This window comes from Saccopteryx bilineata, chromosome 9 (assembly GCF_036850765.1).
Source record: "Saccopteryx bilineata isolate mSacBil1 chromosome 9, mSacBil1_pri_phased_curated, whole genome shotgun sequence".
Taxonomy (NCBI): domain Eukaryota; kingdom Metazoa; phylum Chordata; class Mammalia; order Chiroptera; family Emballonuridae; genus Saccopteryx; species Saccopteryx bilineata.
Window position 1 is genome coordinate 90,523,515 of NC_089498.1, and position 12,839 is coordinate 90,536,353.

At 40.4% G+C, this 12,839-nt stretch overlaps 1 protein-coding gene across 3 annotated transcripts in view; it reads left to right on the forward strand.

The window, feature by feature from the left end:
- Positions 1-12,839, forward strand: part of SHLD2 (shieldin complex subunit 2) — a 76,801-nt gene that overhangs the window by 28,762 nt on the left and 35,200 nt on the right. For 2 of the 3 annotated variants that reach the window (XM_066243534.1, XM_066243536.1), the window contains exon 2: positions 7,428-7,498. In XM_066243534.1, coding sequence (XP_066099631.1) covers positions 7,428-7,498 — 71 coding nt within the window. Of the gene's footprint in view, positions 1-6,622; positions 6,653-7,427; positions 7,499-12,839 lie in introns of all 3 variants that reach the window. The other variant, XM_066243535.1, reaches the window with a different exon arrangement.

Sequence of the window (12,839 nt, forward strand, 5' to 3'; positions counted from 1 at the left end):
GGTGCGTAAATGTTTACAAGGGTTATATCTTGTTGGATTGCTCCCTTTATCATTAAGTAGTGTCCTTCTTTGTCTCTTTTTATACTTTGTTTAAAGTATTTTGTCAAATACAAGTATTGCTACCCCAGCTTATTTTTTTATTTGCACATAATATCTTTTTCAATCCTTTTACTTTTAGTCTGTGTGTATCTTTTGTTCTGAGGTGGGTCTCTATTTTTTTCCCCTTTATTATTAATTTTAATGGGATGACATTGATTAATTAGGGTACATAGATTCAGAGAAATCATCTCCAGGTTATTTTGACATTTGATTATGTTGTATACCCATCACCCAAAGTCAAATTGTTTTCCGTCACCTTCTATCTGGTTTTCTTTGTGCCTCTCCCCTCCCCCTCCCCCCTCCCCCATAACCACCACACTCTTGTCCATGTCTCTGAGTCTAATTTTTATGTCCCATGAGGTGGGTCTCTTATGGACATCATATACCATATTTTTCACTCCATAAGATGCACTTTTTTTCCCTCCAAAAGTGGAGCATCTTATGGAGTGAAAAATGCGGTATTTTATTAAATACTTTAACACCATTTGGTTCAGAATATTTTTTTTCTTACTTTTCTCCTTAAAACCCTAGGTGTATCTTATGGTCAGGTGTGTCTTACGGAGCAAAAAATATGGTATATGGGGCTTGTTTTCTTATCCAGTCAGCTACCCTATAGGTCTTTTGATTGAAGCATTTAAGGTAGTTACATATAGTTATTATTGATATGTGCATATTTACTGCCATTTTATTTTTTTAAGCTATGTTCCTCTGTTTTTTATTTTCTTCTTCTTAAAACAGGCCCTTTAACATTTCTTATAATACTGGTTTGGTAATAAACTCCTTTAGCTTTCTCTTGTTGAGGGAAGCTCTTTATTTCTCCTTCAATTTTAAGCGATAGCTTTGCTGGGTAAAATAGTCTTGGTTGTAGGTCCCTCCTTTTCATCACTTTGAATGTTATATGCCCTTTCCCTCCTGACTGAAATGTTTCTGTTGAGAGATCAGCTGAAACTGTTGGGAGCTTCCTTGTAGGTAACTGTCTTTCTCTTCTGGCTTTTAAGATTCTCTCTGTCTTTAATTTTTGTCATTTTAATTATGGTGTGTCTTGGCATAGGCCTCTTTGAGTACATCTTGTTTGGAACTCTCTGTGCTTCCTGAACTTGTGTGTCTTTTTCTTTTACCAGATTAGGGTAGTTTCATTTATTATTTCTTCAAATAGGTTTTCAGTCCCTTGCTTTCTGTCTTTCTCTTCCATTACAATATAATGCAGATGTTATCACACTTCATGTAATCCCCTAGGTCCCTTAAACTATTCTCAGTTTTTGAAATCTTTTTTCTTTTTGCTGCTCTGATTGGTTCAAGACCCTGGGCTTGTCTTCCAAATCGCTGATTCAGTCCCCTGCTTCATCCAACCTTCTGTTCATTCCTTCCAGTGTATTCTTCATTTCAGATATTGTGTTACTCATTTGTGTCTGGTGCTTTTTTATGGTTTCTATGTCCTTTTTTATGCTGTCGAGCATCCTTATAACCATGACTTTGAACTCTGTACCTGATAAATTGTTTGTATCTATTTCCTTTAGTTATTTTTCTAGAGATTTTTTTCTCATTTCATTTGGGGGCATGGTTTTTTGTCTTTCCATTTTGGCTGCCTCTGTGTGTTTGTTTCTATTATTAGGTACACCTGCTATGACTCCCAGTCTAGTTAGTGTGGCCTTATGTAGTGTTCTGTGGGATCTTGTGGTGCAGTCCTTGATCACCTAAGCTAAGTGCTCCAGGACTGTCCCTTGTATTAGTTATGTGAGCCTTCCTCTTGTAATCGGGTTTTGTCATTCATGCGTGGGGTTAACCCTCAGGTGGGCTGACTGTGAGGCTCAACCCTGACCATGGTGTGCAAGCTACTGTGCACATGCTGACCAGGGGAAGTGGAATTCTCCTCAGCATGATTTGGTGCCTATGGACATCTCCCTTTGGATGTGCTATTTGTGAAGCTTATTGGATTGTGCTCTGATGTTGTCTGAAGCTGACCATTGGGTGTGTTGGTTCTGAGCCACTTGAGAGGGACACTGGTGCAGGCCAGTGTAAGGTGCTGTCTATGACTGGACCTCAGCAATTTATTGGAAGCATAGGTGATTCACAGTTTGTGGTTGCCTTTAGGTAGTATGGACATTTTAATGATGTTAATTCTGTCTGTCCATGAACATGGTAGATGCTTCTACTTATTTGTATCTTCTTCAGTTTCTTCCTTCAGTGTCTTATAAATTTCCAAGTACAGGTCATTTACATCCTTGGTTAGATCTGTTCCTAGGGTTTTTTAAAAAAATATTATTATTTATTCATTTCCAGAGGTAGGGGGAGGGAGGGAGGGAGGGAGAGAGACAGAGAGAGAGAGAGAGAGAAAGAGGGAAGGGACTCAGGAGGAGCAGGAAGCATCAACTCCCATATGTGCCTTGAGAGAGAGAGAGAGAGAGAGAGAGAGAGAGAGAGAGAGAGAAAGAAAGAGGGAAGGGACTCAGGAGGAGCAGGAAGCATCAACTCCCATATGTGCCTTGACCAGGCAAGCCCAGGGTTTCAAACCGGCGAACTCCATGTTTCAAGTTGATGCTTTATCACTGTGCCACCACAGGTCAGGCCGATATTTTATTCTTTGTGAAGCAATTATGAATGGGATTGGTTTCTGAGTTTCTCTTTCTGATAGTTTATTATTAGTGAATAGACATGCAGCTGATTTCTGGATGTTAATTTTGTATCTTGCTACTTTACTGAATTTATTTATCAGTTCTAATAGTTTTTTTGTTGAAATCTTTAGGGTTCTCTATATACAGTATCATGCCATCTACCAATAATGACAGTTTTATTTCTTCTTTTCTGATGAATATACCTTTTATTTATTCTTTCTGTCTGACTTCTGTGGCTAGAACTTCCAGTACTATGTTGAATAAGAGTGGTGTAATGAGGCCTGACCTGTGATGGCACAGTGGATAAAGTGTCAATGTGGAACACTGAAATCTCTGGTTTGAAACCCTGGGCTTGCCTGGTCAAGGCACATATGAGAGTTGATGCTTCCTGCTCCTCCCTTCTTATCTCTCTCTGTCTCCCTCTCTCTCTCCTCTCGGTAAAATGAGTAAATAAAATCTTAAAAAAATATTTTAGCCCTGGCCGGTTGGCTCAGTGGTAGAGTGTCAACCTGGCGTGCTCAGGAGTCCCAGGTTGGATTCCCGGCCAGGGCACACAGGAGAAGCGCCCATCTGCTTCTCCACCCCTCCCCCTCTCCTTCCTCTCTGTCTCTCTCTTCCCCTCCTGCAGCCAAGGCTCCATTGGAGCAAAAGTTGGCCCGGGCGCTGAGGATGGCTCTGTGGCTTCTGCCTCAGGCGCTAGAATGGCTCTGGTTGCAACAGAGCGACGCCCCAGATGGGCAGAACATCGCCCCCTGGTGGGCGTGCCGAGTGGATCCTGGTCGGGCGCATGTGGGAGTCTGTCTGATTGCCTCCCTGTTTCCAACTTTGGAAAAAATACAAAAAAAAGAAAAAAAAGAAAAAAAGAAAAAAAAATTTTAAAAACGAGTGGTATAGGAGATTTAAGCAATCAATTGTCTCCTCACAGTTTTGTTTTAGTGACTATTCAGATGAAAGAATGTATACTAACTTTAAATTTCAATTGCTTTTTGTTTTGAGCAATATATAATGCACCATATATTCTTTCATAATTTGCATAAGTGACAGTGTTCTATCATTTTAGATAGGAAATTCAGTATTAGAATTTAGTAAATTTAGAGAGCAATTAGTGAGCAACTGAAGTGTGGCAACAAAGAATTGATGCTTCTCATCTGTCTATCCCTATCTGTCCCTCTCTCTGACTCTCTGTCTCTATAAAAGCAATAAATGAATAAAAGTGCACAGCAAAAACAAAAACTTGAAGGAAATACAATGGGTTGGTTTTTGTGTCACCAAGTATGTGTTTATAGAGTTCCTTTTTTCTTTTATATTGAATTTATTGGGGTGACATTGATTAATAAAATTATATAGGTTTCAGGTATACAATCATTATCTGTATTCTGTATTGTGTGTTCATCACCTCAAGTCAAGGGCCCTTCCATCACCATTTATCTCCCCTTTATGTTCTTCTAACTCTCCCCACCTCCTTTCTCTCTTGTTAAAGTTTCTGAGGTTTAAGACTAGCACAGGGGTAGTCCACCTTTTTATACCCACCGCCCACTTTTGTATCTCTGTTAGTAGTAACATTTTCTAACCGCCCACCGGTTCCACAGTAAAGGTGATTTATAAAGTAGGGAAGTAACTTTACTTTATAAAATTTATAAAGCAGAGTTACAGTAAGTTAAAACATATAATAATACTTACCAAGTATACTTTATATCAGATTTTCGCTGTTTGGCAGAATAAATCTTTATAAAAAAACTTACTATAGTTAAATCTATCTTTTTATTTATACTCTGGTTGCTCCGCTACCACCCACCATGAAAGCTGGAATGCCCACTAGTAGGCGGTAGGGACCAGGTTGACTACCACTGCTCTAACATGTTTTGGGTAATTACTTTGTGCACATCTCACAGATACTATCAGATCATGATTGATGTTATTTTCATTTGACAGATAAACTTAATCCTTATTGGACATATAAAGGAATTTAATTTTTATTTATGGATATTTTCAAAATGTACAGAAAAAGAAAGAATAGTATAATGATCCCCATGTAACTATCATTTAACTTCAAGAATTTCAAGTTTACATTTTTAGTAAGTTACAGAGTAGGGTTTTAACCCACACCTCTCTTACTCCAAAACGCATGTTTTAAATTATAATCTTATGCTGCCTTTTTATTTTATCTTTTGATGCTATTGAGTAACTTTATGATGCTGAGTATTTTGGATAACATAGAATGGAAAGGCATATAACAGTGAGTTTTCTAGTTTGGTAATAAGATAGAGAAAGCACTTTTTTAAATTACATATATTTTATAATAAGCATTTTTAGTTGCAGTGTTCTGCAAAGAGAAAACCTGCTGATACAGTTCATCCTGTTTTATAAATCTTTGACCCATTCATCAGACTCTGACCACTCTAAAGATAAAGGATTATGGTTGTATTGGTCTTTCTGATTGAAGTGGCCTTCTACAGATTGAGAAATTGTATAATTATTAACTACCATAATGGATATGTACTTGCAAGTTTCATCTGGTATCGTAATGAGCTTTAACCCTCTAGAACACCCAAAACATATCTATAATTGTTGAAATTTATCAGTTGTCCGTAACTTAACTCTTCAGTGTGTGTATTTTTGCTTTGGTAAATAATTTTATTTCCCCCTGCCCTCACCACATCCTACCCCAGCCCCGCTCACACACTCACAAGTCCTGTAAATTAGAGGATTTAGTAGCAGCAGCATTAGGTATAAGGACTTTTTTTTAAAAATTACTGTTTTGAATGAACAGGACCATACTTTCTAGTCAATGTTTTTTGTGGGAGGCAGTCCCACACTTGAAGTGGTGTATATTTAGACAGACAAGTAAAGGCACACTGAGGTAATTATTATATACAAATAACCCATGTTTACAGAACTGTGATTTGTCTCAGACATCTCTTACCCTGGGAGATCTTCCCAGGACTCTAAGATTGCTTTGTGTCACTCCTGTGTGTTTTATCATCTCTCTCTTTAGAGGACAAGTAGGGCCCTCAGTCTTGAGGGCCTGCAGCTCTGTAGCCTCATGGACTCAGAACCACAAACCATTCCAAACGTGAATCCCAGGACTGTGTAATCTAGTCTGGGTATAGGGTCAGGCTTTCTCTTCAAGAAAGGCTGAGGAGTATTTGAGATTTTGCTTCCCAGCTTAAGTTACTCATTTGGTTTATAAAAGTAAAAAATAAAAAAAAAAGAAAGAGGCTAAATAGAACATTGCTTTTTCTATCTCCTGTGATTCTGTCAAATATAGTGATACCAGAAATACATCTGATGCTTGGTAGAGTAGTTGGCTCAATTATAGATTGGTAACGCGTAATTGGATATTTAGTAGTTAAATGAATAGGACGGGATGAAATTCTGCAGAGTTGTATGGCATGAAAAGAAGAGATGGCCCAAGGAAGAAGAGAGAAAGAAAGATGAATCAGAGGGATAGAAGAACTAGTTAAGAAAGAGGAGTGTTCTAGAAACTTAGAAGAGAGTTTACAGTTGGAGTAGTCAAGGACTATGAGTATGTATCTGACAATTTGGATTTCACTGTTGTCTTAATAGAGATGGGAAAGATAAATCAGATTGCGGGACATTTAGGGGAAAATATTAAGTGAGGACACAGTAGCAGTGAGTGTCTTACACTCTTATCAGACATTCTGGAGATGACCTATAGCAGGCCTGTCCCTGGCTAAGGCTGCTTAGGCTGTTTTCCTTGATCCTTTATTGGGGTGGGAGAGGGATGACCCAGGGTCTGTGTTGGTAGAGTAGCCCTGGGCTTCTTCCTTCTACAGACACCCCTGCATTTAATCCTATGTTAACTCAATATTACTATTTCATAATTGTCATTTTATCTCTCCCACAAGACTATCAAATATTAAAGTTCCTTGTTATTATTGAATTCCTAGTACCTGACGTAATGCCTGGCATCTGCAGTGGTGAGTAAATATTTGTTACATGAATGATTGAATTCTTATAAGCACAAAAAAATTTCCAATTTGTTGTTCTCACAGATTCAAAAAAGTTTTAAGAAAGAGGTTTGGATAAATAGTTTCAAATGGCAGTCGGACAGGGATTGAAAATTAACCTTTGGGCCTGACCTGTAGTGGCGCAGTGGATAAAGCATCAACCTGGAAACACTGAGGTTGCCGGTTCAAAACCCTGGCTTGCCTGGTCAAGGCATATATGGAAGTTGATGCTTTCTGCTTCTCCCCCTTCTCTCTCTCTCTCTCTCTCTCTCTCTCTCTCTCCCTCCCTCCCTCCCTCCCTCCCTCCCTCCCTCCCTCTCTCTCCCCCCCTTCTCTCCTCTCTAAAATGAATAAATTAAAAAAATAAATTAAAAAAAAAGAAAATTGACCTTGAAGCCCAGGCTGGGTAGCTAAGTTGGTTAAAGCATTATCCAGATATGTCAAGGTTGTGGGTTCGAACCTTGGTCAGAACACATGCAAGAATCAACCAGTGAATGCATAAATAAGTGGAACAACAAATCAGTGTTGTTTTTTTCTCTCTGTATCTCCCTTTTCTTTCCTCTCTCTCTCTAAAAGTCAATCAATAAATTAAAAAAACCTGATCTTTGGATTGGGCTGTTACAGGTCATTGGTTTCCACAGTAAAATTGTCATAGCAAAATGATTGAAGTAAAAGCCATATTTAAGTGGGTTGAAGACTAAATGGGAAGTGAGAACAATAATAAAAGTTTCTTTTGTTTTTAAAGATTTGAAGCTAAAGGGAAGACAGCATTGGAGAGAAACCCAACCATTCAAGACAGGGGAGTTCATTATCATAGTAAGTTTATGCATTTAATTTGCATATACTTAGTATTCCCACTCACTTGTCAGGATAATATACAGTGTGTCCGTAAAGTCATGGTGCACTTTTGACCGGTCACAGGAAAGCAACAAAAGACGATAGAAATGTGAAATCTGCACCAAATAAAAGGAAAACCCTCCCAGTTTCTGTAGGATGATGTGGCAGCATGTGCGCATGTGCAGATGATGATGTAACACCGTGTATACAGCGGAGCAGCCCACGCCATGCCAGTAGAGATGTGGACGGTACAGAGGAAATTTTAGTGTATTCTGTGGTTCGCTAAATTCGAATCTGTGACCAAAGTGCAACGAGAATATCGGCGCATTTATAACGAAGCGCCACCACATAGGAATAACATTACTCGGTGGGATAAGCAGTTGAAGGAAACCAGCAGTTTGGTGGAGAAACCCCGTTCTGGTAGGCCATCAGTCAGTGATGAGTCTGTAGAGGCTATATGGGATAGCTACCTAAGGAGCCCTAAAAAATCTGTGCATGAGCCCACATCGAACTGCACTGAATAGGTATGAAACTGGGAGAGTTTTTCTTTTATTTGGTGCCAATTTCACATTTCTGTTGTCTTTTGTTGTTTTCCTGTGATTGGTCAAAAGTGCACTGTGACTTTACGGGCACACTGTATTTCTTTTCTACTTGGCTTTTAGATCTTTTGAACTTGGAAAGTTTTGCTGTTTGGGGCCCTCTAGTGGCTAATCAGTTAATAGTGACATGTAAAGAGGAAAAAGGTAATTACCAGTAGATTGAATATATATATACCAAAATATATACCAAGTTATTCCTTTTGATTTTAGAAAGGAAGAGAGACAGAGAGAGAGAGAAATATGAACTTGTTGTTCCACTTACTCATGCATTCATTGGTTGGACTTTGGTGTACCCAAACTATGCTGTAACCAATGGAACTATGGTCCGGGCAAGCAAGTTATTCTTCCTGTGAGGATCAGATGAGGGTGGGGTATGTGGTTATAGCAATTAATGGGGCTTAGTCCTCTGTTATGAATCAAAACTCAACACCAAAACTTGCTATAATTTTATTTCCTTTGTAATAACTCACTATTATCAACTGTTTGAACACAGCAATGTGTCTTTGTTTCGGCTGTTAATACACTAACAGCTGCCACCATTGTTCTCAGCTCTTATTCTGCAGTGTTGGATTCAGGTACATTGTTATGTAACTATTAAACCATCATATTCAGTTCGCGGATTGTGAAAGAAAAGCCAGAATTAACAAACAAAAAGATTATGAAAATAATACAATCAAACTTAAAATATAGAAGTTTAAAGAATTATATATATTTTATGTTGGTTCTTTATGTTTTTTACTCTAGGATTTAAAAAAAAATTATATTAAAAACAATATAGGAACAACTGTAACTACAAATAGTTAAACAAACAAAGAAAAAACTATTCAGTACATTCCTGTACCTTCTTTATGAAGGCAGGCACAATCCTGAATTTGGTGTTCTGTTCTTAGGCCCATTTTAATGCTTAAATATTGATTTCATAGGTTACATATCCTTCAGATTGCTTCTTTCATTTAAAATTTTGTTTGTGAGTCTGACCAGGTGGTGGCACAGTGGATAGAGATTTGGCCTGGGACTCTGAAGACCCAGTTCAAAACTCCGAGATCACCGGCTTGAGCACCGGCTCACCAGCTTGAGTGCAGGGTCTCTGGCTTGAGTGTGGGATCATAGACATGACCCCAACGTCACTGGTTTGAAACCCAAGGTCGCTGGTCTGAGCAAGGAGTCACTGGCTCAGTAGAGTCCCTAGTCAAGGCACGTATGAGAAAGCAAGCAATGAACATCTAAAGTGCCACAGCTACAAGTTGTGATGCTTCTCATCTCTCTCCCTTCCTGTCTCTCTCTCTACATGTATATAAATAAAGTTTTGTTTGTGATATGTATCCATGTTGACTTGTAACTCTTGGTCATTTGTTTTTGTTTCCATATGGTATCTTTTAATATTTCATGGTTTTATGCAATTAACAATTCATGGACTTTTAGCTTCTAAGTTTTTTGCTTCTGAAGTCTCTCATGATCATTCTTGTATGTGTTTTCTTATGTACATGTTTTCTTGTGAAACTTGGAGGTAAAATGGTGTGGTGTGCAGCTTTACCAAATTGGTTTTCAGAGTAATGTACCGATTTACTGTTCTACCAGTAGAGAAGAGCTCTCCATCTAGAATAGTATTAGACTAGTTATACCTCTTTCCAGTCCTGTGGGAATGAAACAGTACTTCTTAAAAACAATAAAAACAGAAGACATATTATAGAATATTTAACACATACACAAAAATAGAGTGACTAATGCAGTGAACCTTTGTGTGTTCTATCACCCTGCCTCAGCAGGTGTCAACACATGGCCCATCTTGTTACATCTACACCCTCACTCCCTCTCCACTCATAGTGCTCTAAAAAAAAATCTGAGATGTCACACCATTTTGTCTGCAAATACTCATTGTGCATCTCTAGCGCAAAACTTTTTCATACATAGCTTCACTAACATCTCACTAACAAAGAGAAGTCTCACCCTGGCCAGGTAGCTCATTTGGTTGGAGCATTGTCCCAGTGCACCAGGTTGTAGGTTTGATCCCTGGTAAGGGCATATAAAGAATCAACCAACAATTGCATAAATGAATGGAACAACAAATCTATATTTCTCCCTTCCTTTCTCTCTCTCTCAAGTCAATAAAAAAATTTTTAAATCTCTTAATGTTGTAAAATATCAAAGTTTCATTTTCTCCAATTGTCTTATAATATGTTTGAATTCTGTCTTGAAATCAGATTGTAATTAAGGTCCATACATTATAGTAATTGGTTTCAGTCTACAGATTCCCTCCACTTTCCCTTATAACATCTACCTTCTTATCAGTCTCCATGTGGCTTCTTTTGTAAATTCTTGGTTATACCAAATTCAGCTAGCTTTAGTTGGTAATTCCTGTTGAATGCTCAATGTTTTAGCTGTGAATCAGGTTTGAGGCCAGGAACAGGTGAGTGGTAGTGGTCACCTACTCTGCAGCCATCTTGGAATCCCTGTATTTGAGTCTTAATTGCTATTGGTGGTGCTATCCATGGATGGTGTTGCCCCTTCAACTGGATCTTCCCCCAAGCACAATGTATGAGCTAGTGTGGGGTTGATTTCATAAAGCTGAATTTGCCCAAATGGGGTATAGTGTCTGCCAAGATCCTGCTTTTGTGTGCTGCTTATGGAGCTTCTTGGGTCATGCTCTGGGATATGTTGTGAACTACTGGGTGTGTAGCTTCTGGGACCACTTGAGACAAGATCCAGTGCCTGACCATGTCAGGTACTGCCTGTGACCAGTCTGGGCTACCTTTTTAGAGCTACAAAGTGATCCAGTTTGTAGCTGCTTCTGCTGGGCATGGGTGTGCATGGGAGGGGCCCAGCGGTGTCCCAAGGCTGGTTTCCACCAGCACTGAGCTTGAGAGCAGGTCAGAAAAATTCAAAGAATCCCAGAGATCCGCCCTCATGGGTTAGCTGCTTGTTAGGCTCAATAACTGAAAGAGTTTCTGGTGTTATATGTGTTGTGTGAGTGAGTCACCAGGTAGGGGCGAGTGGTTTTCACCAGAGTGATACAGATACACCAGGGTCCACTGTCACCCACCAGTGCCCTCAGACCTTTGTGGTGGGGCAGGGTCTCAGTGATTCATCAGGGTAAAGCTGGCAGTGTTCATCAGGCCCAAACAGACCACAGTTTAGCTTTGTGAACAGAGGGCTCTGCACAGGAATGGTGGCAGTAGTCTGGTGTGTGAGGGGAAATGGCCCCTCTAAAGAGCCACATGAGCCTGACCAGGCGGTGACACAGTGGATGGAGCGTCGGACTGGGATGCGGAAGGACCCAGGTTCGAGACCCCGGGGTTGCCAGCTTGAGCGTGGGCTCATCTGGTTTGAGAAAAGCTCACTAGCTTGGACCCAAGGTCACTGGCTTGAGCCAGGGATTACTCAGTCTGCTGAAGGCCCGCGGTCATGGCACATATGAGAAAGCAATCAATGAACAACTACAGTGTCGCAACGAAAAACTGATGATTGATGCTTCTCATCTCTCTCCATTCCTGTCTCTGTCCCTATCTATCCCTCTATCTGACTCTCTCTCTGTCCCTATAAAAAAAAGAAAAATTTAGCCTGACCTGTGGTGGCGCAGTGGATAAAGCGTCGACCTGGAAATGCTGAGGTCGCCGGTTCGAAACCCTGGGCTTGCCTGGTCAAGGCACATATGGGAGTTGATGCTTCCAGCTCCTCCCCCCTGTCTTTCTCTCCCCTCTCTCTCTCCCTCTCTCTCCTCTCTAAAATGAATAAATAAAATTAATAAATAAGAAGGCTAGTGTGTTCCAAAAGGAAAATTTATAAAAAGAAAAAAAAAAATTTTAAATTAAAAAAAAAACCACTAAAAAAAATTATTAAAGAGCCACATGCCTCAGTCTTTCTGAGTCTGCCTGGGGGGGTCTTCTGATGGGGGGAGCAGGAGACGCCGGCAGAGTTGCAAGCTCAGCAGGTGGAGCCAGCAGGAATCTGGAGGGGAGGGTGGAGCTTGTGATTCTAACCTTGTGGTTCCCTTTGCTGGGGCTGGTGGAGCTCTACTGGGGAGGTGGGGTGCTGCTGCTCTGGTCTGTGCATGGGTGGTTGGGGCGATGGGGGTGCTGCCACTGCCAAGGCACCCCCTGCATAGGCACACAGTGGGGGGAGGGGAAATTTTCTTTGTCCCAGAGCCATACAAGTTCATTTCAAGTTCCTCTCTGATCCTCCAGGAGTTTGCTCCCAAGACCCCTCCAAGCAAGTCTACACCACTGGCCCAGGTAGCAGATTCCTCTACAGCAGGGGTCGGGAACCTATGGCTCACGAGCCAGATGTGGCTCTTTTGATGGCTGCATCTGGCTTGCAGACACATCTTTAATAAAAAAAAAATTAATAACGTTAAAAATATAAAACATTCTTATGTATTACAATCCATTCATTTCCTACTGCTCATGTTCATGGTTGCAAGTGGCTGGAGCCAATCACAGCTGTCCTCTGGGACAACACCAAATTTTTATTGGATAATGCGTAATGTGTACGGGTCGTTGTATGGCTCTCACAGAATTACATTTTAAAATATGTGGCGTTCATGGCTCTCTCAGCCAAAAAGTTTCCCGACCCCTGCTCTGCAGAGTGGTGAGCTCAGCAGGGGGCCAGAGGGTGGGGTGTGTGTAGTTCTCCCAGGTTGATGCAGTTTGGGGGTTGTGCTTGACACAAGAAAGATGGCATCTTGGGTGTATGGGAGACTCAATACAGGGACCCTGGTGGCTGTC